Genomic DNA, 25,038 nt, shown 5'->3' with positions numbered 1-25,038 from the left:
TAATTTTAGTTTAGTTTCGTTTTGGTTGTTTTTTTGGTTGTGTTTTTTTTTGTGTTTCGCCTTACGGTTTTATTGATTGAAGTTAAAAAATTCCGAAAAAATGAGGGATTATCCTTCGGTGCCCAATGTGTTCCGCGTGGCCTCCACGCACAGCATCAACAGCATGGAGAACCCGTACAACAACATCCGGCCAGCGAATGTCAACTGCAACACGATCGAAAGGCAGCAACAGCAGCCTTTGGCCATCCACCAGCTGACCACCAGTGCATCCATCGAGCATAGTCATCCATCGCAGCAGCAACAGTTGCTGGTGCACCACCAGCAGCAACAGCAACAGCAACAGCCACAGCATCACTCGCCCTATGCAACATTGCCGCGGGGCCAGCGATTCGCACCGCAGCAACATCAGCAAACTGGCCTGATCAACACCATCTCCGGCAGTATACCAGCCACGGGCTTTAGTTCTCTGGCCAACAGCTTCAGTGATCTGCAGTTGAACAACATTGGCAACCAAAACAGGAGCAACACCAGCAACAGCAACCAGCGACAGCAGCAGCAGCAGCAACATCGCCAGCAGCAACAGCAGCAGCAGCGACAGGTGGCCTCCTTGAGTCGCCACCAGCCAGTGAAAGAGGTGCAACAGCAACAGAAACAGCAGCAACATGTCCAGCGACAGCAGCAACATAGAATGGTCGGTGGTGTTGCTAGTGGAGGTGCTACCGATCCTCCGACAAGGGGCATCAGCAACATAACCAACGTCAACGGGGGTTACCTGTGGCTCCTCACACCTGTTGCAGCCAGGTTAGTTTGGAATCAGGATTCTATATAGTCTTACAAATTAAAAAATAAATATTTTAAAAGGAATAGTGATTATTTGTTGTAGTTTTTATTTAATTATAAATAATTTATGCATAATGTTCATTGAATATTTTTATCAAATATTTTGTTGTGTTCTTCCTTATATTTTAATTAACTTACAATTTAAATTGTGTGCTATTGTGTTTGATATTTATTAGATACATTTTATAAATAATCATTTCATTTATATATCAAAGATTAATAAATATTTGTTGTATTTTGGTATATTTCAATAAACTTCCTTTCCTTTTTAATATTTATATTATTATTTAAGAAATATATTCTTCTCATTGAATAACCCTTTATACATTTACAAAATGTTTTGAAGTTATTTTATACTCGAGTTATTGTATTTTATTTCTAGCCAACTTTCAAGTGCTGTTTCATTTTTATGCAGCACAGCTTTAGCTTTAGCCTGACTTTTTGAACTACTTTCCGGAGTTGATTTTTCGCAGGACAGCTTTAAGGGTCCAATGTCACAGATTTTTCGCAAAGGAAAATGCTCGAAATTCCTGTAGGGAAAGAACTAAATAGTCGAATCCTTTAAACCGATGGCGAAGGAGCTGCTGGCATTCAAGCAGCTTGAATTCCTGCACAAAACGCACACACACAATTTCCGCCCGTTCCATTTACTTATTTTTAAAGAAGCTGAACTGAAGGATAGGAAAGCAGGTTTCACGTGCTCCGCAACTGGCAAATGGCAGCTCGTCCTTGTCACAGGAGCAACCAGGACGTCAGGACATCCAGACATCCTTGCGCCTCCTTCATCCTTGTTGCTTGACAAATAATTGTGTTAGCGACACAAATCACTGCAAAGTGGGCTTAATTTGTTCGCAAACTATTTCGCACGAAAGTGCACAGCGGAAAGACGAAGTGAGAGATAAAAGTGAAATATTTGAATTAAAAATATTTTATAATTGAATGTTACATTTTCTCTTCTATTAAAATATAGTTTTATTTAAAATGCAGTATTTCAGTGTTTATAAGGAATAATTCTTTTAAAATAATTACATTTGAATTATATTTTATGGTTGTATTTATTACAATATTTTTGTTTGCTGTGTAATAGAGCGGTGAGAAGAAGTGAGGAGGTAGGACAGATTTATTCTGGCATTGTTCTTCGCAAAAGTTGCTTAATTTCATTCGGTTTTGAGATTCTGAACTTCAGCAGATTGCGCTCGCAGGCTTTGCTGGAGTGCATGCGTTTGAAGCCCGCTGTGCGGAAGATCTGGCCACACTGGCCGCACTTGTGTGACCAGTTGTGATGCCCTTCCTCGCGCTGATGCTTGTACAAAGCACGCCTGAAAAAAGGAGATGCATACAAAAGTAAATTAATGTTTCATTATTGAAGTAGAGTTAATGAAATGATATTATTTTTATTAATATTATTTATTATATATTTTAAGATTCCTGAACTTACCGTAGCCCAAAGATTTGCTTGCAGCTTTCAATAGGGCAAATAAAAGATCGGGAAGTCGGGCTTACAGCCAACATGGATGGAGTGTTCTCCTCGTCATCGTCGGTAAACGGCGCTTGATACTGAGCCTGTAATTGGTTCGGATGTTGGACAAAAAATAAATTCTGATTCGAATTTCGGGGCAGGAGCTGGCTCGAATTAGGAGAATCGTTTGAGTTCTGGTTAAAGTTTTGGTTTAAATCCGGTATAAAGTTATGATAAAAGTTCCGGATACGGTTCCGGTTAAAGTTCTGGTTAAAGTTCCGGTTAACTTGCTGGTTCATGTTGTGGTTAAGGTTGTTAGCCTGCTGGTTAACGTTCTCGTTCCCGTTTAAATTACGATTCGAGTTTTTTGAATCGATCATAGAACCCATGTTTTCTTTGTCTTCCGAGTCCTTTGAGAACTGCTCCAACTCCTTAACCATTTCCATTTCCATCGCCTCCTCTTCCTCCTCCGACGAAGAAGACGACGACGAAGATGAAGACGGGGACTCACTGTCATCCTCGGAAATGCGAAAGCCCCCTACTTGAACGGCAAAATCCGAAGCGAATTTGGCCACGGTGGCCGCCGTTGGAGGACGACCCCTTCGCGGTTTGCCATTGTGGCTGAACTCATGGGTGGCCGCTGCCGGATTGAAGCGCGGCATCCGGAGCCTGCGGTTCCTGCCCTCGATATTGCGACGCACCACAATGGGCAGTAGATGGCTCGATAGCCAGGTGTCGTTATCCAGTTGCTCCCTCGACTGGTTGGCCATCTGGCGATAGGATAAGTAGCGACGACGGTTGGTGGTCTGCTGGTTAAAAACCTGCAGCTCGGCCGGTTCCCGTGGACGCTCGTACAGGGGCAAACTAGGATGAAGTTTCCTAGCTGCTACAAAGGGCACGGGAAAACATCCATAAAGAGTTTACATACTTTCAGCAAAAAACTCACCTTCATAACGCTCGTAAAAATCCCGACGTTTATTGCCGTAACGATTCGAAAACAAGCTGCGCATCTTGTCAATTACTTAAATATTATTATTACTATTATTTTTGGCTTTCAATATTAAGTCACAGGCAGGCAAACGAGAAACTAGACACAACGAAAGTGAGGACATTTTAAAACATCAAATGCCATAAAACCAACAAGGCCAACTTTGGTTTCAATTAAAAAAGTATGGTATATACTAGCATATACCATATATGCCACTAAAGTAATTCTCAAATGAATATAAAGAATTAAAATAGATAAAGAAAAATAGTTAGGAAAGGTTGTATAAAAGTAAAGTATTTCCCATATAACTACATTACATTAAAATAGACAACGAAAAATATTTAAAGAAAGGTTGTATAAATTTGGCTTTTAATAAAGTCAACTCTTTAGTATCAGCTTTATTGAAAACGTTCAATTAATACGGAACCTTTATTCGATTAAATAATAGTGTCCGCCTGGGCTGAAGACCCATTGTTTGTTGCATAAATCAATTGGCAATTTTTTAAAACAATATTGAGTACTATAACAACACATAAAATCCATCTCGGCACTTGCGAGTACACTCGTTGCCGAATTGGGCAAATATTGGCGTTCGAGTGCACTCATGAATGTATTCACGAATACTCGTGTGCCTGGGCGACGACGAAGAGGGGACGAGATCCCCCTAAAATAAAAAATCCCCACCACCCTTTGACCTTTTTTTTCGCATTTCCAATGCTTCTTTTTCGCACATTTTTCAGCGCCAACAATTTTATTTGTGCTCCTCGTTTTTGGGTGGCGACATTTATTTGCATATCACTGTGAATGTGGGTGTGAGTGTGTCGGTGTATGGAGGTCCTCGCACACATTAACTTTTTTTGTTTTTGTGGATTTTTGGCCTCGTTTTTGGCAATCCCTCACTCCATCCCCCCATTTCCTCCCTCCCCCAACCACAAAACAGGTTGAAGTATTTTTTAATCAGCAGCCTCACACAATTTTTGGAAAGCCCGGAGAACCTGGGATAGGCATTTCCCTTGATTACACTCCGACCCCCCCGGACTCACCGCCCACATCGATTTTGATTTAGAGAATGCAACTTTCTCTGCTCTCTAAAAGCACTAGAAAAAAAAAATTTAATTTGTCGTATGTCAACATAAATATTATTTTAAAAAATGTCTTTTACCATAAACAAATTTTACAACTTTCTTTTTTCAAAATGGAAACCATTGTTTTGCTAATAAATAAAAATATATTTTTTTTCGAAAACTGTCCATATTTTTTTGTTTTCTAATAAATTTGTAGAACAAATTATGTAATCATTTCAAAAACGGAAATGAAAATATGAGCAAACTTTTGTTAAATAAAAAACATTTTTATTTAAATCAAAAATATACAAAAATTGTTTTGATTTGAGTTAATTAATTATTTTTATAATTTGTATACCTACAAAAATGTGAATGAAAGTTCTAGTAAACTTTAGCAAAAGAAAAAATATTTATAAAAATTTTTATTTAATTCTTAAATATAAAATAATGGTTTTACTTTGACTTAATTAATTGTTTTTTTGGTTTTTATACCAACAAATTTGCATATTTATTTGAAAATATTTATACAGAAAAGTGTAGTTTAGTTTTAGATTTTTGGCAAGTGTCTGATTTTCACTCCACTCTCGTTTTCTGCAGCATATCGGTGGCCATTGTCATCGCCGCCCTGGCCGGACCCCAGTGGCTCTTCACGGAGGAGAAGCTGCCCAATGCCAACTACAATGGGACGGCCAACTTCAAAGCCCTGGACGATGGCGCCTACATCACCAAGTGCACCAAGTCCAGTCTCTGGATATTGTGCACCACTCTGCCAGGTGAGTTGTGAGCTGTGTTAGCTGCACCACATTCCTGGCCAGCCTTTGCACCACCGACAAAGCCAAAGACAACTGTGTGACATGACGGGGGTTTTCAGGGGGTTTTAAGGGGATTTGAAGAGGTTGGATTTTTCGGCTTCGGTTGGTGGCTTTATCCTTTATCCATTTTTGTTGGATTTTTTTTTTGGTGCCATGTGGTGCCCCCTTTTGTTAGCCAGAACGTCGAACAATGATGTGTGTGCGCTTCGCCTGGTTATTTTTGCGGTTTTAATAACTACGGAAGCGACGGGAGCCCGAGGGCTCTGGATTTGACCAAATTAAAATGCAGTCAGTTGGTTGGTCAATCAATCAATCAGTCCGTCACTTAATTAACGCCCACACACTGGCAGTTGTCCTTTTAATTGTATTTTTTTTCGATAAGGTAAGACTGATCGGAGCTTCATTTTAAGCTGTAAGGGAGTGAATTTGAAACTATATATAAATTCAAAAATATGTAAATATACTTTATAATATTAAAAAGTTGATTGAATTCATAATATTAATATAAATGTTGCACTGACCATAATTTAACCATTAAAAAATAAATTTTTGGAATATTATAAGTATTTATTTAAGTACTTAAAAAAAAGTACTTTTAAATTTGTAAACAAATTATAAATAAAATGTCATTTATTAACAAGGATTTATTCATTTTTATATTTTCTATTAAATTAATGGTTTCTTATATTTTTTTATATAACTATCTTTTGTTTCCTTAAAATAACTTTTTAAAAAACAAAGAAATCCAAGATTAATTTATAATTTTTATTTGATTATGTGGATTTTTTGAATTTTATTTTTTTTGCTTTACTAATGCGACAAGAAATAAAAGTCAATTGAACATTGAAATGCTTGATGCGCTTCAGCGGCTCCTTTTCGGGGGCAGGATGCCTCCGAGCGACAGGATGAGCTCCTGGAGATGGGTGCGCATCGCAGCGATTTGATCCCAGGCGATGAGTAGAGAACTGGAAGCGTAACCGCAGCGGGACACATAGTCCGCCACGTGATCGGTCATGCACATCAAATGGATGCCGGAGGCGGGATCGCGATTGCAGCCCTCCTTACTCGGAGGCAGACGCTGCTGCTGCAGGCAGCGACCCGTCACCAGGACGAACTTCCAGGCCTCGAGGGGCGCTCGCAAAGTTTCCGACACCGAGGCGGCCAACAGCGAATGGCAGTTGTCCAGCGAATCGAAGTGATAGAACTTGCTATCCGGTCGCGAAATCAGCAAAAGGGACCAGTGTCCATGGGGTCTAGGGAGTTGGGATCGAATTATCAGCTATATGTTTTTTATATTGTTTTTTTTTTGCTGTAACTTGGCCAAAAATGGTCTTACACCAAAAATACATACTGTTTTGAACAGATAACAAAATAATAAATAAAGCCATAGCACTTTCTGGGTGATCTTAAAAAAATAAAATTTTCCCTATTTTTAAATTTTTTGTAAGGGGGTACATCATAATTTTTTACGAAAAATGGCAAAAAAAATAAAATGCCCAGGTTTTAATGCCAATCGATTAGAAATTTAATAACGAGTTCAGGGTATTACAATCCATAATTTGCAATATTAAAGGAATTTTTTTTTTGTAAGAAATTGGGATCTGGGTTTTTGGTAAAAATTTTAATTTTTTCTGATTGTTTTATTTGTTCAAAATATTAAATAAATAAAAATAATATTAATCAAATTAATAAAATATTAAATTAGTATATTGTATAAGTTGGCCATTAATCATATGGGGTCTTATATATAATATTGAATAAGTTCCAAATTTTCTCTGTGTACTTAGGAACTTCTAAGGAATTTTTCCAAATTCTTAAGCCAGAAAAATATCTAAAAATAGGATAGGGATCGTCACGAACCTTGGATGGCTGGCCAGGGGCACCAGGATGAACTGTTTCTCGTAGAGACGGCGCTCGCGGACCATCGCCCACAGCTGGCGCATGTCCATGTGACGCAGTCGGGCGGCCAGGGCCGGATTGAGGAAGTGCAGGTCCGGCTCGGAGCGGTAGCGACGGTGCTGCAAGTAGGCGTAGTAGAAGGCCACCAGGCGCTCGTTGACGCCCTCGTGCGAGGACTGGAGCAACTGGACGTCCGAGTGGCGCAGCGAGATGTCCATGAAGTGGAGCGCCACCAGGCTGGGCTGGGCCTCCACCTGATGCGGTCCATCGCCGCTGCCCCGCTCGAAGGGCAACGTCAAGGAGTTACTGGTTGATCCCGACTCCCCGATCTTGTCCTTATCCCTGCCCTTTCCCTTCGCCTTACCCTTTCCCTTGACCTTGGTCTTTGGCTTGGTCTTCAGCTTCGACGATTTCTTCACCAGCGGCAGCTCCTCCCGCACCTTTGATGGGTTCTTCACTTTGAGCGACTTGTGGGCCAACATCATCCTGACTTTAGGTTGTTTTTTCCTGGGTCTGTTGTCTACATCTGGTTTCGGGTTAATAATTGTATATATTGTTTGTGAGTGCTTTGTGATTTTACGTTTGGACTGAAAATACAAGGAAACTGTATAATAATTTTTTGGAATATTTAAAATTATAAATAAATAATCTTCCTTATTCTTTATTTACAGGCCAAGATGCCGACTCGTCGTACAATTGCGTTAAGATCGACTACTTTCCTGATGAGGGCTATCAACCGGATCCACACGACTCAACAGCAGCAATACCCTGTAAGTACCTACCCATAGAAAAACCTGACAAAATATAAAAAAAATTTAAAATATTTTAATAATAATATTTATTTAGGGAGAATATTATTAATTATTTGTTCATAAGATTTAAGGCCTCCGAGTTTTTTGACAATATAATATCCCCATTAAATGTTGAACACCAGCTCAAAATCAAAGGTTTTTCTCCGTGTGCCATTGCAATTGATGGTCGGTCTTCTGGCCCGATGAATTAATCTTAACTGCCGCGTTTTAAGATTCAACTAAGCCTTAATGGGCTTAACTGTCGCCTGGCATTTAAACAGGTGAATGGATGCCTGTCCTCACTCACTTGGGCTTCCCCCCAGATGACTGGGCCAAATTGAAATTGATTTATTGTTGTTAGTTGGCCTACAAACGCACAGGCATTGCACATAATACAACTTTAGTTGGATGAATTTTAATTAAAGGCCTTTGGCCTTCGTCGGCAAAGTTTTGTCCCTATGATTTGTGGTCTTGTGCGAATGGGGTCAATTGATGACAATAGTTGAACATTTTCAATATATATCTATTATAAGATTTTCGCCCAAATCAACTTTCCCAATAAATTCCTATATCCAATATCCACGGCCAGTGGAAATTTCATTAATTCTCACACAATTGTCCGTGGATATGAAATATTTCTATTAATTTTGTTTTGTTACGGCGCTCAGAAACTAATTTCAAACTGGCCGCGGGTGACAATTCCGAAAATAAAACTATTAAAAAGTCGGCCAAAAAGTGAGTGGCTTTGGTTGGGATATTTTCTTTTTTTCCCCTCCTTTTTTGTGGAGAGGTCCTTTCTCTATCTCCACGTGTTTTTGCTTAGCCGCGGGATATTTTGTCACCTGCTGACAGGTCGAAAAGAGACCAAAAAATAGAAGCAAGAAAACAAAGTTTAAAAGTCAGAAATACGGCAAGGCTAAAAAAAGGGGGTACGTTTTATGAAGGGGAACCAAAAGCAGCGGGAGAATATTTTATTATATGCGAATAAATGCTGATAAAGGCGAAGGATCAAAAATATTAGCCAGCTATATTTTCAAATTAACCATCCTTTATTTTATAGATACCGTCACCAAGTCCTGTCCGATTTTCCTGGCTGCCGGTGTATTTTTGGTGATCAGCTTTATAGTCTTCCTAATACCCACATGCTCGCATCGAAATAATTTGTATTATTTCAGCGCCGGGATTCTCTTTATTGTTAGCGGTGAGTTTTAATAGGGATATAGTCCCTTGAATCCCTAATTTAATCTTCAATATTTCAGGTCTTGTGATGCTAATCGGCCTGATTGCCTATATCTCAATACTAAAGGCGGAAATCGGTTCGAAACTCAGACCCCGCTCCACCCTCCAGCCCGCCCTCATCAAGGTCTCCTACGGCCAAAGCTTCTTCCTCTTTGTCTTCGGTTTTATTGTCACGGAATTCGTTGGTGTCCTCAACATTTTTCTCTTCATCAACTTGCAAGAGGTCAGCTACTATAATGTGAGTGTATTGGAACAATCTACAAAAATTAAATATTATATTAAATATAATATTATTTAACCTAAAATATACAAAGAAAAAAAATCGATATGAATTATGTTCATTTCTACGTTATTTCATATCAATAAAAAGCCGATATGATTCATGTCAAATTTGTTATTCAAACGTAACAACTTTGATATTATATTATTTCATAAAAGTTATAAAAATACTTTTTTAAAATGCCAAATGTAGTAGGTACATAAATTATTATATATTAATATTATAATTTTATTTATCAAAGTTTTAATTTCAAATTTAATTGGATAGAGCTTTAGTTTCATCCATCAATAATCCCCGGGCGCCTTTAGCCACCTCTTGATTCGTAATTCTCCCGCTTGACTGCAGAAACCTTTCAGCTTAAATGCAAGCGTCACCGGATGAGTCCTCCGGGATTGGCTGCATCTCATCCAGCGCTCTTTGTACACTTTATCTAGTTTATTTTCAATATATATATAAACATATACGCATTTCTCTTTAGCGCCTGCCCTGCTTTAGTGTGGCAAATATCCATGCCAAGTTTAAGGAGGGGCCGCATCCTCTGAGCGACTCGTACAAGCGCTACAAGCAGCCCGGCAACACCACCACCGCCAGCCAGGAGGGACTCAGTCAACAGGGTCACCAGCAGGGGCAGCAGGGTCACCAGCACTTGCAGCCATCGGCGGTGCAGCCAACGCACGGAATCCTGCGGAGCAGCGCCAATTCCCGGCTCCACCAGGTCCACGATGCGGGGATCCGAGGAAACCACCCCGGAAATCCCGGCCACATGATGATGGGTCATCCTGGCCAGACGCAAACCCTTCCGGGGGCATGTCGCAGACATCCCAATGCTGGATCGAATTTAAATCTTTATCTACACAACGACCTAGAGAGACGGTAAGCCATTAATGGTGCTTTAGAATATTTTATTTATTTATTTTTTAAGCAAAAACTTAATTTAATATTTTTTTGAAGGGATTTTGACATTGCCAAAAATGATACTATGCATACAGTGACGGATCTAGGATTTTGTTGTCGGGGGCGATATGAAAACAATTTTTTTTTAATAGCAAAATACCTTTTTTTCACCTGTTTTAGTATTTCCATTAATTCGGTCAAAAAACCAATTTTTTTTGTGAAAAATGCGGATCTGGGTTTTTGGCAAAAATTTGAATTTTTCTTTTTGTTTTTTGGCTGTAACTTGGCTAAAAATGGTCTGACACCAAAAATACATACTGTGTTGGACAGATAACAAAATAATAAATAAATCCATGACACTTTCCGGGGGATCTTGAAAAAATAAAATTTTCGCCAATTTTCAGTGTTTTTGCAAGGGGCCGATCCAAGAAAATTAAATTTTATATTCATTTTGTAAAAGTACGTTTTCTTTTAATTACTTTAAGTATAATATTTATTTAAGTTTACATTAATATTAACCAAAATGAATATTTTAAGCAAACACAAAAATTTTTAAAAATAAATCTTGTACATTTTTGAAGTCTCTTCTGAATCTTTATTTTAGTTTCTACTTCGAGAAACCGGCGGTGTCCAAGTGCAATCTGCACTCGCGTAGTTTTGCCAAGTCGCTGAATGAGCTCTGCACGGAGGCCTCGGTGACCTCCACCCATGTACCCCTTCCCATTCCCGTTCCCATTCCTGCTCCCCTGCCCGCACCTCCTCCCCCATCTTCTGGCGATCCCGATCGCCTGCCCGCTCCACCGCTCTTCGCCGACTTGCCCCAGGAATTTCCACTTACCCGATCCGTGTCCACTGCCACCGAAATATATACGGGATCTGCGGCACCGCCCTCCGCCCAGATGAAGCGCAAACAGCAGCGAAACATGGCCACCAATACGAACACCAAGGTATCCAATAATCCCGCCGCCCAGCTGGAGGATCAGTCGCGTCTGTGCGGCCTGAAGCGTGGCCTGCGGAAGACCAAGGACGAGCTCTTCCAGGAGTTCTGCCGCCGGGCTGGGATGCGCAGCAAGCCAAAGAATATCTACTACATCAGTGGCGGCGGCGAGGAGGCGGAGGAGGAGGAGGAGGGGGAGGGGCAGCAGGAGCAAAAGGTCAAGCGGGAGGAGGCTCCTCAGGCTTCCAATCGCCGCGATGACGACGACGACGCGGATGGGGATGATCACGGTTTCAGGCAGTTCAACCGCATGGAGGAGGATCATCTCTATGTGGTGGGAGGTAAGTGAATAAATTAAACAAAAGGTATTCGTAAAATTATAAAAAATGCAAAAATTGGTCAAAAATTTAATTTTGCAAAAAGTGATGTGGATCGTTAGGTTAGATTGATAGCTATTCAAAACAGTAGTTGGTTTTAATTTGGGACAATTTTCGGAATTGCAGTAAAAAAATCGCATAAAAATATCCTGCTTTTGCCAAAAACCCATTCCTGATTTTTCCCAAAAATCAAATAGTACTTTTGCCGAAACAAAGAAATTAATAGTCCAAATATGGAATGTCATACCTCGTTGAACTCGTAATAAAATTCCCAATCGTTTGGCATTTTAACCTGGAAATTTTTAATTTTTGCCATTTTTTTTGCAAAAAATTATGATGTAACAACCCCTTATTAAAAATGCGAAAATTAAGTCAAAATTTAATTTTCTCAAATCAGTCGTAAAGTGCGCTTATATTAATTATAATGTTGAAAGCTGCTCTAAACAGTGTGCCTTTTTGATTTGGGGCCATTTTTGTCCAAGTTACAGCAAAAAATCTATAATAATACAAAAAATTTCTACCAAAATTTCTACATTTATTTTTTTTTGCCATTTTTTGTAAAAAATTTCTCAATTTTCTCAAAACAGTCGAAAAGTGCACTGATATTAATTATAAGGTTGTAAGCTGCTCAAAACGGTGCGCTTTTTTGATTTGGGACCATTTTTGGCCAAGTAACAGCAAAATACCTATAATAAAAAAAATCAAATTTCTTCTAAAATTTCTACATTTATTTTTTTTACAGATCACGCCGCGTTGGTGATGCCGCGTCGCACGTCCATGTGCGTGGATTCGCTGGGACAGCCGTTGCGCCGACTCAACTCGAATCTCTCCCTGCACACGGCGGACTCGAGTTACTCGGCAGTGGGTGGTGGCTATCCGGGGATGGGGATGCGCATGCCTCTGCCGCCGCCAAGTGGCGATCTTGGCCAGAGTCGCACCTTGCCGCGCTGCTTCCTGCGGCAGTCGTCCGACTCGCTGGCCTCCCAGGGCTATTCGTTGGGGGCCAGTTCGCAGAGGTTCTCCCAGCTGATGCTGAATCATCAGCAGCAGAATCCGCATCAGCAGTTGGCGCGCCAGAATCTCTTTGTGTCCTCCACTCTGACCCTGCCCCAGGTGGGCCATCCGCCAGGTTCCAAGGGTCAGGTGCAGTGGCCCACGGCGATACCGTCGTCGCCGTCGAACTACGCGAATGGCTATCAACAGCATCCGCAGCCCATTTACCCGACTCCAGGGGCTGGCGGAACTGGAGGATCTGTACCCGTTTCCGGACCCTCGAAATTCCAGCGCGGCTACGCCTTCGACGATCAGCAGCGAAGGTCCAGCTTCGTGAGCGATGCCTTCGATCTGGACGAGATCGAACGGGATCGACGACGATCCCATGCCAGTCTCTTTGGCCTGGGTGGTCAGAATAGGGATCCCTATGATCTCATCAATGGCACCGCCGTCTAAGCTAAAAACTAAACCCACATACTCGTAACTATCAAAACCAAAGAGAAAAACCCAGAGCTACATGGTTTTTTTTTTGAAAGTAAGACAAACCAGAAAATCAAGAGCTAACATTTTTTTTCGGAAGTAAGGTGACAACAAAAAATATAAAATATATGTCTATTGCAAACAAAAAAAAAAATAAACAAAAAAATCGATTTAAAAAATATATACAACAACAAAAAAAAAATAAAGAAAAAAATAGGTGGTCTCAACAGGTCTAAAAAAATTGATAAACATAAGCGCACAATTTTGGCCATTCAAAAATTTATCAAAAATATACACAAGTGTAAAGCGTAGTTTAATTGGATATAGGACTTAAAAAATTAATAAATGCGCACACTTTTGGCCCGAAAAATGTTCAAGGAGTTTTATTGAAAGCCGGCTTGGAAAAACAAAAAAAAAAAATAGGTTTTTAATTGCTGGAATTATAAGTCTGGAAATCATCGAAATCTTTGATTTGCCATAAATAAGTATATAAATTGTAATGAAGGTAATTCGATAATTAAATGATAAGCATGTTAAGCCTCAAAATTTAGAAATCGGTTGCCAATTCTAAAATTTGTGAGCTTCAGTAGTTGTGTTTGGGGTCACCAATGATTGAAATAATACATTTCAAGGCAGTTTATTGAATATTTAACCACGAACTTTTAGATGTTTTCGATTGCAGTTTTAGGTCACAAAATTTAACATATTAATTGAGTTTTTCCCATTGAATATTTCACAGATTCATGCGTTTCCAGAACGCCTGGCTGTAGGAGACCTCTGGGCTGGATTCGTGATGCATGGGCTTAACGGCACTCGTGACCAGATCCTCGAAAGCTTCGCCTGCCGTTCTCTGCGAAGAGCTGGACGTGGAGACATCCAGTTGGAGGATGGGTGATTCATTCTGTTCGCTGATCGCTTGAAGAGTGGGCGCCGTATGGGGTCGTTGTGGCAGTGTTAAGTGGTCCCTCAAGCCGGATTCCAATCCCGATGTGGGTGCACTCACAGGTCTGCCCGTTCGTCTGGCCGGGATTGGTTTAGCCGGATCGACGGCGCCGCCAAAGAGCAGCTGCATCTTGGCCATGGATTGCTGGAGCTTCGTGCTCGGCGATCTGGAGGGCAGCTCCAAGCTGGAGCTGGAGCTACTACTGCTGCTGCTGCTGTCGTCCAGGAGCCGATGCGTTGCCTTGTTGTTGTTGTTGTTCATTCCCAAAGCGTCCTTGGCTCGCTGAAGGAGCAGGCTCATCTCTCCATTGCTGCTGCTCCGCGTAAGATCGGGGGTAATCTCGGCCAGCAGGCGATTCAGTTCGGGTGGTTTAACGGGATCAAGGACCTCTGGAACTGGAACCTCAGTGGGCAGCCAATCCACCTGCTTCTTCTTATCCTTGGCCTGCTCCTCCGGCATAATCTTGCCCAGCAGCTTGCTCCTCGCCTCGGAGATGGCGTTCGTAAAGGGATAGCTATCCGGCTCGTGACCCTCCTCCAGTTCCGATAGCCACAGCGGCGAGGAGGAGACCTTGGGCTCTGGGATAATCCGCTGCTGTTGCAGCTCCTCCAATTGGGCCAGACTGGCGGCATCCTCCTTGCGGACGCGTCGATGCCAATCCCGAAAGCCGTCCAAAGTGCGATTCATCTGGTCACGTTCGCGCAGGCAACTGGAGCGGATCCTCCGCGAGCGGATCGAGGCGGAGGATGCCTCCTCGGTGGCGCCACCTTTCGGGGCGCCTGACTTCGACTTGGCCTTCTCCAGATAGCTGAGGAAACTCTGCTCGAGCAGGTCGCTCTCCTGTTCCAGCTGCAGCATGCGATTTCTAAATTATAGATGGAATTAAATGTTTTTTAATATTTAAAAACCAACATTTTTGCAGATTTAATGTTTTAAATATTTTTATATATTTATTGAAGATTAAAAAATTAAGTTTAACGGTTTTACGGAAGAATGAGATTTAGTTAAACTACAAATATTTGTATTCTATAATTATAGATATTGGAGATGTTGTCATAATTCGATTTATTTCTCTTCAAAAATATTTCAAAAAAACAATATTTAAATTTTTGAACATATTAGTAAAACAGAAATTAAGAATGATACGGATTTTAAACGAAATAATTATAATTTATTTAAAATACTGCAAAACTGGATTGTTAACACTTACTTGGCACTCAGTAAAGCCTCTTCGAAGCTCGGACCTGTCGGGGATTGTCTAGAAGATTGCTTAAGTGGTGTCATTTTAGGTGGCACTGCAGGTGGAGCCATCGTATTGGTGGCCACGGAGTGCATTGAAGGCTTGGGAGGATCAGAAGGTGCAGGAGGTACATCTGAGATGGATGCATTGGAGGGCAGAGCACTGACCTCGGGTGATGGCTTAGGATCCCGAGGAGCAGGAACTGGAGGAACTTTCGGAGCAGCAGGTTCCCTGGAAACTCATGATGGTTGAATAGAGAACTTACAGAGCAAGTTGGTTAGCTTACCTGGGTATATTATCATTTCGCGGAGTAGAAGGTTTAGTATCACTGGGTTTCTCAGGAGGTACAGTTGGCCTGCTGCGTGGCGGTTGCTCCAGATCCCTTGCAAAGTGGACAGAAAGTCGTGGATTCACGGACACAAAGGCGCCGGCAACTGGGATTCCACCTGGCGGGCCAAGTGCCAGCAATTGGTAGGGATATCCCAGGCGTTCCAAGGGAGGAGCAGGAGCGGTAGCCGGAGGAGCTGGAGGATCTGGAGGTGCCGGTGTGCGCATTCCACTCGAAGTGGGCGTAGTCGACATCGCTGAGTTCCAGTTGCCAGGAGCGGCGTTACCATCGACACCCTGGCCCTGCTCCTCCGCCCAAAGGGGCAGGATGCGGGCCGCCTGCTCCGCCGCGATCTCCGTCTGCTGGATTTTCTCCGCCAGCTGCTGGTGATGCGACTCGTAGTGCTCCAGCAGCCGGAAGATCTTCTGCACCAGATCCCGGGCCTCCGTCGAGGATTGCGAGTCCCGCTCCACACGTTTGCACAGCGTCTGAATGGGAAGTGCATATATTAATTTTCATTATCTACTACTATAAAAAAATGACTTTTTTAAACGGCAAGTTGAACGTATATTAACAACGGTTGAACAAATAAATCTAAAATCAAAAACCGAAATTCGTAAATAATTAAATAAATAAAATAAGATAAAAAAAATTAAATTTTTTTAAGGAAAATTTAAAATATATTTTTTTTTAAGGAATTAAATAAATATTATTTTGCAACATTGAAATTTTAGTTTTTGCCTGTCTGTTTAAGGAGAAATGCTAAAGTGTAAGGACTAATCCCCGTGAGAAACTCACCCGCCAGGAGTTCTGTCGCCTGCTGAGCCGCAGCATCTCGGCCTGGTGCCGCAACTTCACCTGGAAGAGCTCGTCCAGCCGCTCCTTCTGCAGCTCCAAGGCCTTCTTCAGCGAGAGCTCGACCCGTTCGAGGAACACTTGGCCACTGGAGCTGTGCAACATCTCGTGGATCCACTGTTCGTAGGACTTTTGCGAGGGTTCCAGCAGGAGATTAGCCTGATTGGCGGCATCTTTTAGGTTCTTCTCCTTGGTTTGCGTGTGGCTATTGGCCAGGTGAGTTGACCGCCTCGAGGTTTGGCTACCCCGACAGTGGACAGTGGGTCTCCTGACCTCCACCTGGGTGCCGATCTCCCGCCTCTGCCTTTCCCGCTCCCTCTTCCGCTGGTCGAACTGCTCCTGCTTCTGACCCTCCTGCAGGCCCATAAAATGCCCGTGGGCGAATCCCTCGCGGTAGCCCGTCTTGAAGCCCTTGTGCAGCCCCACCGCGTGCTCCTGCTCCATGGAGAGATTGAGGACATTGCCGAGCAGCTGGACACAGGTGGCGATGTCGCCCATAAGGTTCTCCATTCGCTCCATGGACACGTACATCCTGCCCTGCGGCTGTCGCGCCTTTCGCTGCACCTTCTCGAGGGATTGCCGGATGACGGCCAGGCTGGCCAATTGCTCGCTCTGCAGGTAGGGCAGCCGGGGAATGGCCACGTCCAGGACGGGCAATTGAATGGGACCCACATCGGACTGGACCACCTCGTCCCTGGGCCCCGCCGGCTGCTCCTCCTCCTTCTCTTCGACGGGCTTGGCCAACTTGGTGACCGTTTCGCTGGGATCAAATGCCTGGCCCGCCTTCAGGAGGCGCTCCCTTTCCGCCAGCTCCTTCTGGAGGAGATTCTCGAACCTGGCGGCGGATATCACCTCGATTGGCGGAGCACAGGACTTGGCCAGCTGGCGGAGATTGCGCATCAGCTGGCTGAGCTGCTGCTCCACGGAGTGCAGGGATTGGGAGACGCGGCCGCCCACAAAGACACTTCGCCCATCGGCGCCCAGGATTAGCTCGTGCTCCTCCGCCTGGTAGAGATTGCTGGTGTCCACCTCGGAATGGGCTGCCAAAAAGGGCGAGTGCATGGGTTCCGTTTGGCAGGCGGAATCTTGCAGGGAAGCGGGAATAGTCGAAATAACTGGGATTACCTCCTCCTTCTCCTTCTCCGAGTTTCTAGTCCTAATCTCCACCAGAGATCGCAGGAGGGCCATCAGCAAACACTGCGTCTGACCCGCCAGGTCCTCCTCGTAGTGGGAAACCACTAGCTGGTTAAATTCGGGATCCTCCGGCGAATCCTCACCGCCCAGTACGGCGGTCAGGACCTGCTGCAGTTCCTCCTGGCGGAAACGGAACTCCGGACGACGGCTGAAGTCGGGCAGCTTGTGGCGATGCGGCGTCTCGCTGCAGAAGACCGACAGGGTGAAGTGGCAGTTCTGGGAGTGCAGGAACTCCGCCACCAAAGTGTGCAGGATCATGGCCAGCGGAGAGAGGAGGAGGGCGTGCGAGTGGGCCATCTGCACACCAGCCGCCTTGCTGAGGAGCTGACCTGGAAGGGAAGGTAAGTCATCATAATCTTTAAGAATATAGATTCTATATATAAAATAATATATATTATAGATGGTTGTTTTTTTATCATTAAGGTATTATTATGTATGCAATTTTAAGAACTTCAATATTAATTGGTTGTCATGTAGAAAAGTTTAAATATTATAAGCAAATAAACCAAATATAACTTATGTATATTAAAGGATCTGCAAATATTAATTTGTTATAATATTTTTTGCAAAAAACAAAATGTTTTTAAAAGATAAAAATATTTATGTTTAATATTAAAATCACATTAAAATATCTATATCTATTTTTTTTAATATTTTAGTATCAAGTGCTTTGGGAATTCATTATTAAAATTTACCGAGTGCCGTATTATTGAAGCAATGGATGAGTTCCACCCGCAGGTGTGAGTGCATTTCCCGGGCGATTCCCTCCTGGTCCAGCCACTGGCGGAACTTCACCTCGAACTCCTGCTCCGACATGGCGGCCAGCTCCTCGAGCTGCTGCCTCAGGCGATCGGCCTTCACATCGTACTCGTCCTGCTCGTCCTTTCGATCCTCGCTTGCATTTACTGCTCTATTGGCAAATTTTCCCGTCCGAACTGTGATATTGAAAAAAATCAAAATAATAAAATACATTTAAAACGAATTTAATTAACTCTTTTAGTGGTATTAAAATAAAACATTTTAAATAAGATTCATTGTATATAGAAATAAAATGTACAAAATATTGAAAACTGCTTTTTTAAATTTGTTTTTATCTTCGAAAACACTTTGCAAGAGTAAAAGCTTTTTAATGGGTTTTTGAAATGGTAAATTTTAAAGATGATTAATTTTCACAATAAGAATAGTGTAAACAAGATATTATAAATTTAATTTTTGAATTTTTCCCTCTTCGAAAATACTTTAAATTCATTTAAGAGTAAAAAACAAAAAAGTAAAATCTTGATTTCGAAAACTATACTTTCGAAATAACGACAAACCCACCTCCTGTGACATTTGGTGCTCCTCCTAGTCCAGCTGCCCTTTGAACGATTCCCTTGAGATATGGATTCCTCCTTGGCTTGCCGAGATCTCCATCGACTCCTCCAACTCCTGTCCTGCGATTGTGCAGACGCACCCGTTGTGCCGCCGCTGCTGCCGCCGCCGTCGCCTTGTCCCGCTTCAGCTGCTCCTCCCGCTCCTCCCTCTCCCGCTTGGCGGCCTCGTGCTTCCGCTCCCGCTCGCAGGGCATCCCCAGCCTGCTCATGCCGCCCACAACATCCCGCTGTTTGGCTCGAAACGAGACCGTCGTCGTGGTCGCAGGCAGCTGGCGGGTTTTCATCGGAGGATTCGAGGGATGTATGGGATCAGGGCTCAGGAATCAGGAATATATATATATAGCGGTGTGATCTTCCGACCGGCGCGCGTTTCTTTCGCCGTTACTGCGAGTGACTGAAATTTCCAGGTGAGGCAAGCGCGAGACACACTCACCACCACCGGCGAAATGTGACAGGTGCGACGAGGCATGCCCCGTCCACCTGGAAAATGGGGTAAAAACAAAAAAAAAAAAAAAAGTAAGGGAGGAAACGGGGACGGGGGTTGGTCCTCCGCAATGTCAGCTGTATTGTCCTTTCTCGATATTATTAATAAAACATAAAAAATATTGAAAAGTATTCAGTAACAATAAAATATACAAAAAATACCATAAAAAACCATTTAAATTATTTGCTGTATTTACTTAAAATAAAACTTTATTGAAAAAATATTAACTGAATCTAAAACTAATATATTCATATGAAAAATCTATTTTTCTCAATTTGAATTTGAATTACAATTTAAACCGATGTTGGGTTCAATCATCGATAAGTATCGATAGCTTTATAAGGCCTTCCACAAAAGCTAGTTGCTATAAAACATAGGCGCGCACTAGAGAGAAATTTAAAAAAATATATTATTTTGTTGAAGTGTATATGATTATATTAATTCTACTCTGGTTTTAATAAAGTAAAGGAATAAAAAACGAGAAATATGTGTGTGTAAATTGATGTTAAAGGTAAGTTTGTTTTCAGCGCCACAAAGTTAATAAAAAATTTAAAATTAATAAAATCAATAACAATGACTTTTAATTGCGGTCCCTGCTAAATAATAATATTTAAAAGGGAATAAAAACATTACAAAAACATCGATATAGCCGATGTTTCCAAACTATCGATTACATCAAGGTTTTCCCACCTCTGATATAGTTGTCAATATCATAGCCATAAAGTAAATATTAATTTTCATTTCACAACGCCGACTAATCGGCGCATTTGATTTGATTCGTGTTTATTTGTGTCGTATGATTTTCTTTTCAGTTTAAATTTGGTATTTGCTATTTGCTTTGAGTGAAAACCAGGAAAATCACGCGGAAATCGCTGATTGCGCATCTTCTTTCTCTTTGTTTTGTTCTTGTTTTTGTTGTGGCGCAGAAACACATGTGCGCGGTGTAAGAAGAAGAAGAACAATAACATCATATCATTTGGTAAATATTATGACTTTCTTTGTGACGTGGTTTTACAGCTCTACATATCGGAATTCTATATATCCCAACGCGAAACAGTTTTTTGGCTACATTTTGTGCATCATCATCGTCGGAAATGTCGAATCTGGACAACATATTCATCCAGGTCCGGGCACGCCTCCAATCCGAGGGCGTTAAGCTCTGGGAGGAACCCTACTATTCCGAGGATCTTGGCAGCATAGAGGGCGCTCTGGAGGTACGTATTGCTACCCTATCTTATCTATTGGAAAGTACAAAAAGAGGGCCTATTTTAAATGGTATATACATGATATACATTTTATGATCTTTTTTAAAAGTAGAGAAGTTCGAGTTACTGATACAAATTGTATCATACAATAGAATTTCAGAGCTACATACGTATAATATAATTGTCTGATCAGATTGGATTTATTATTGTAATTACATAGAATATTTGACCATTATTTTAGTTTTTAGTTTTGGTATAGCTAAGTTATATATTTCAGAATTTTACATTTTTCTATAATTTTCATAAATGTCCAGTTATTTTTATCTGTATATATTTTTATTGATTACCGTTTAAAATAAGTTTTACTAAAATAACTTACTATTATAGGTAATACTTACAAAACTATATGTATTTCATTATTTAATTTTTAATAAAACTCCAGTATTAATTTAATTTTTAATGCAATTCCATTATTTACTTAATTTTTAATAGAATTCCATTATTAATTTTATTTCTCTCACAGAACCTGGCCAAGGACTACTCCCGCGTCATGGGCTTCGATGTGTGCCGCTGCAAGTTCATCCTGACGGAGCTGCAGGAGAATGCGCTCCGCAAGCTGGCCGCCCGGCGGGAGTTCAGCTCCACAGGAGTGGCCACTTTCAAGGTGCGTCGCATCGACAAGCACAGCGGCACCACCATGCTGGACATCAAGTGCGACTTGAACTCCCTGGGCTCCGATCTTCAGGCGGTCATAGCCGACAGGCTGCAGCTTCCGAGGGCCGAGCACGTCAAGTGCATTGCAGCCGGCAGAATGGTGGCCGCCAATGCCACGCTGGCTGACCAGCTGCTGCGGAACAACCAGCAGTTGATGGTGGTCGTGGGCGATGGTGGCAATGCCGGCGAAGCCCTCTACGAGCGGATCAATCGAGTGAAGGCCGACGTGCAGGCAGTGGTCTCCTCGCAGAATCGTCTCATCGAGGTGATCCACTCCATTTGTTAACCAGCAAATCAGGCTTTAATTGTATATATTTCCTATAGATGGAGGACCAGAACGGCAGCCCCGTCTTCCTGCCACCCGCCGAGAATCGCGCCCTGCTCCTGGGCCTGGGTTTCTGCGAGAAGGCCCGTGCGGCCATGCTGCGCGAGGATTTCGAGGAGGGCCTGCTCCTCCTTCTGGAGGCCGACGAGTCCTTCGCCACCTGCGACTCGCAGTTTCTCGAGTCCGTGGACAACTATGCCCTGCTCAATCTGGACATCGTCTGGTGCTATCTCTGCCTGAAGAACGTGACCCAGCTGCCGGATGCCGAGCGTCGGCTGGCCATCTGCGGGCGCAACTTCCGGCGCAGCTATGGCGAGAACTTCGAGCGACTGTACGCCCTGAAGGGCAAGGCCTGCCCCGAAAGGGCGCTCATTATGCGGCTGCAGCTGCTCCAGGGCGTGGTGATGTTCCACCAGAATCGCCGCGACGAGGCCTTCGAGCGCTTCGAAGCGGCCAATATTCTGCTGAGGGAGCTCAAGATCAACGGCGACCAGTTGGCTCTCCTCGTGGAGATGGGCTTCGAGGCCCAGGAGTCGCGGCTGGCGCTGCGCTCCTGTTCGGGCGACAGCAACATCGAGGCGGCCGTGCAGTTCATCCAGGAGCGGCGTCAGCAGCTCAAGGATGCCCGCAAGCAGTCGAAGGCGGAGCGGGCCCTGCAGCGCCGCCTGATGCGCACCGATGGCAACGATTGCGACTGGGTGAATCCGCGCAGTGTCTGCACGCTCACTGAAATGGGTTTCGAGGCGGGACTGGCAACGGCAGCCTTGAAGCGCTCCAAAAATGATCTGGCCAAGGCGGTAAGTCAATAGAAACTTTCTTATATTTTATACTATAGCACGATGTATATTTCCCAGGTGGAACTGCTGCAGACCGAGGCCGAGGTGCTGCGTGCCGCCCTGCCCCGCAACAGTGTCGCCAGCGACCAGGACAAGCTGGCCCAGCTGCTCCAGCTGGGCTTCAACGAGGCCAACTCGCGCGTGGCCCTCGAGAACGCCTCGAACAACATGGAGCGGGCCATCGAGTGCCTGCTGCGCGCCTTTCAGAGCGAGGAGGAGCTGAGGGAGACCATAGAGCGTGTTGGCCGCCTGGCCTTCGATGGCCCATCCACCTCGAGTGCCTCGACTGCTCCGCCATCGCCCATCATCGAGGCGGTGCTGAAGCATGCTCGCTCCGAGATCGAGACCTACCAGGCCTACGAGCGCTTCAACGCGGACATCAGCCAGAATGACATGGACTACCTGGACTTGCCGCTGGTGCAGGAGGAGAAGGTCCTGCAGGAGTATCTGGGCCTGCTGCAGCAGTAGAATGCCATCGCCGCCTTAACTTAGCTGTTATATCGAAATAGAAACCGGTTGCGGGCCGTAACTGTAATCATGACTTGTCTATATTGCAAATCGTAGTCTTATAATGGCACTTAAGTGGCATTCAGTCGTTTCTCCAGCTGGGCAAATAGTAACATATAAAGTATAAAGCCCCTTCGCTATTGACAACTGCGAAATGTGATTACGAATCCACCTTTCTGAGCCACCTGAAACTTGTTAGCGCCTCTGGCAATTACCTTTTTTTATCCGTATCTCTATTTTTTGTCGCTTGACTCTCGACCCCGGCTCGAACGGCAGCGCTTGATTGGCTCCAGTCGTGACCTTGTGGGGGCCAAAGGGCGCCGCCCACTAAGCTCATCCCCCCAAGCCGAATTGAATGGAATTTACCCGATCTTCTTTGGAAATTAATCAGCTTAACGAGGCATTTTTAAAACAACTCGTATACCAAGGAATGGGGAAGTTTGTAGGGATTTTTAATACTTGGAAATTTAAAATGGAACTTTATTTGTTGTTTTGTCTATTTTTTATACGAATTAAACCCTTTTCATAACAAGGGAAAAATGAAAAGACTGACGATTTTATTTGTTAGGTGGTTTAGCTTTCGAGAGTGCTAATGAAAAAACTGTGTGGAATATATGTGACTAAAATTTAAGGTGATGGCATTATATATATGGTGCTGTCTTTCTTTTCCAATCGGTTTCAAACAAAAAAACTTTACAAAAAATGTGTCAATCGCTCAAATATTTTATATTTTTCTAAGAATAATCTTAAGGCATGTGATATAAATATCAACGATAATTAATAAAGGCAGATTTCATTTGATATAAACATCGATTGATTATTTAAAGGAAATAAACTCCACTATAACGCCTTAAACAAATCTTGATTGGAAAGCAGCTTAGTAAGCGTGCGATACTTGAACCTCCCATTTCCATTTCCCCCATTAACCCTTCTGTATTTCAAGGGGGTCGCATGCGTGCCGTAAGTGGGAGGTGACGTCGGGTGTTACGGCAACACGTGGAATCCAGAAGCTGAGTCAACCGACTTCCTATCTATATTTCTATATCTATATTTCGGAGCAGCTTAATGGAAATCGGCTGTGAATGAACCCAACGAATGAACCCGGAATAATATCAAGGAGATTTCAGTTCAAATTCTAGATATAATCTAATATTCCACTTACATGATTTTAATATTGTTTCTAGATTATTCATAGACCTTAGATAAGTGAGTGATAGAACTCTGACTGTGATCTTTCTATTTTTTAGTATTACAAAGTTTAAACTTTTTTTATGCCTATATAATTATTTATTTTGTCCAAAAGATTTCGTTATGGATCATAGTTCTTTGTTCCTTTGTCTCGGGCTCGTTTATTAAATTTAATTACTCTGGCTTAACTTTTTGCCACTTTGGTTTCCAGATTGTCATCGCTAGTTGGCCGTTTTTGTTCTGCGCCTCGCTTTATACCGATACACAATTTCATAATTCAGATATATAAATTTAATTTCAGCATTTTAAGCGTTTAGTTTTTTTTTCGTATTTTTTTTTTGTGTTTTTACGATTTCTGCCATAATGACTTTGGGCATTATGCGCAACTGATACGCAGCCAAGCGAATCTTTTGGACATTTTAGCGTGGCCTGGGCTTTTGGGTCCGTGGACATGGACATCGAGAACCGACTGAGAATGAGAACGGTTCTGGTTGGCATAATTCCGGGGGGGGAGAAGCACCTGGACGTGGTCCAAACGAGTGGGCGGTGACGCAGATCACTGGGCGTCTTGATTTTAGATACAAAAGCACTTGACAATTGTTTGCACTCTTGAACAGGAATTTCCATATGTCACCGGGTATCCAATTCCCTGTGAGAGAATTCTTTGATAAGAACCATTCATAATTCATTATATATTCATATTATACCTAACCTCATTGAGCGCCTTTTTTTAATTAAATTGATTGATTTTATATCATAGACATAAACTCACTACTTTTGAATTAATACCGAA

The 25,038-nt window shown here is 42.8% G+C and overlaps 5 protein-coding genes across 7 annotated transcripts; 2 read left to right on the top strand and 3 right to left on the bottom strand.

The window, feature by feature from the left end:
* Positions 1–100: 100 nt before the first annotated feature.
* Positions 101–13,366, top strand: stg1 (stargazin-like protein). Its single transcript, XM_070218860.1, has 8 exons — positions 101–801; positions 4,949–5,124; positions 7,734–7,832; positions 8,914–9,054; positions 9,113–9,330; positions 9,851–10,245; positions 10,871–11,544; positions 12,323–13,366. The coding sequence occupies exons 1-8, from the start codon at positions 101–103 to the stop codon at positions 13,027–13,029; spliced, it is 3,111 nt and encodes a 1,036-aa protein (XP_070074961.1). The 3' UTR covers positions 13,030–13,366.
* Positions 1,873–3,408, bottom strand: LOC108062279 (probable serine/threonine-protein kinase tsuA). Of its 2 annotated transcripts, none has more exons than XM_070218799.1 (3): positions 3,246–3,408; positions 2,279–3,182; positions 1,873–2,159 (listed from the first exon to the last, which is right to left on the bottom strand). In XM_070218799.1, the coding sequence occupies exons 1-3, from the start codon at positions 3,307–3,309 to the stop codon at positions 1,961–1,963; spliced, it is 1,167 nt and encodes a 388-aa protein (XP_070074900.1). In that variant the 5' UTR covers positions 3,310–3,408; the 3' UTR covers positions 1,873–1,960. The 2 variants fall into 2 exon arrangements, with proteins under 2 accessions (XP_070074900.1, XP_017004363.2); XM_017148874.3 differs by having other exon boundaries at positions 1,874–2,159; positions 2,279–3,185; positions 3,246–3,405.
* On the bottom strand, positions 5,940–7,649 carry LOC108062278 (sentrin-specific protease 8). Its single transcript, XM_017148873.3, has 2 exons — positions 7,024–7,649; positions 5,940–6,416 (listed from the first exon to the last, which is right to left on the bottom strand). Exons 1-2 carry the CDS (start codon positions 7,545–7,547, stop codon positions 6,026–6,028), a joined length of 915 nt encoding a protein of 304 aa, XP_017004362.2. The 5' UTR covers positions 7,548–7,649; the 3' UTR covers positions 5,940–6,025.
* Positions 13,367–13,664: 298 nt separating the features above from the next.
* unc (uncoordinated) lies at positions 13,665–19,454 on the bottom strand. The gene is made up of 6 exons (XM_070218809.1): positions 18,934–19,454; positions 18,309–18,548; positions 16,363–17,942; positions 15,523–16,052; positions 15,207–15,467; positions 13,665–14,861 (listed from the first exon to the last, which is right to left on the bottom strand). Exons 1-6 carry the CDS (start codon positions 19,268–19,270, stop codon positions 13,787–13,789), a joined length of 4,023 nt encoding a protein of 1,340 aa, XP_070074910.1. The 5' UTR covers positions 19,271–19,454; the 3' UTR covers positions 13,665–13,786.
* A 706-nt stretch (positions 19,455–20,160) lies between these two features.
* LOC108062301 (NEDD8 ultimate buster 1) lies at positions 20,161–23,821 on the top strand. 2 transcript variants are annotated; one of them, XM_070218794.1, is made up of 6 exons: positions 20,161–20,193; positions 20,283–20,449; positions 20,528–20,684; positions 21,199–21,654; positions 21,714–22,511; positions 22,569–23,821. In XM_070218794.1, the coding sequence occupies exons 3-6, from the start codon at positions 20,565–20,567 to the stop codon at positions 23,016–23,018; spliced, it is 1,824 nt and encodes a 607-aa protein (XP_070074895.1). In that variant the 5' UTR covers positions 20,161–20,193; positions 20,283–20,449; positions 20,528–20,564; the 3' UTR covers positions 23,019–23,821. The 2 variants fall into 2 exon arrangements, with proteins under 2 accessions (XP_070074895.1, XP_044248911.1); XM_044392976.2 differs by lacking the exon at positions 20,161–20,193 and having other exon boundaries at positions 20,203–20,449.
* Positions 23,822–25,038: the final 1,217 nt, after the last annotated feature.

This window comes from Drosophila takahashii, chromosome X (assembly GCF_030179915.1).
Source record: "Drosophila takahashii strain IR98-3 E-12201 chromosome X, DtakHiC1v2, whole genome shotgun sequence".
NCBI classification, from domain to species: domain Eukaryota; kingdom Metazoa; phylum Arthropoda; class Insecta; order Diptera; family Drosophilidae; genus Drosophila; species Drosophila takahashii.
Note: the sequence above shows the minus strand (reverse complement) of the source record. Positions and strands in the feature narration are given on the sequence as shown.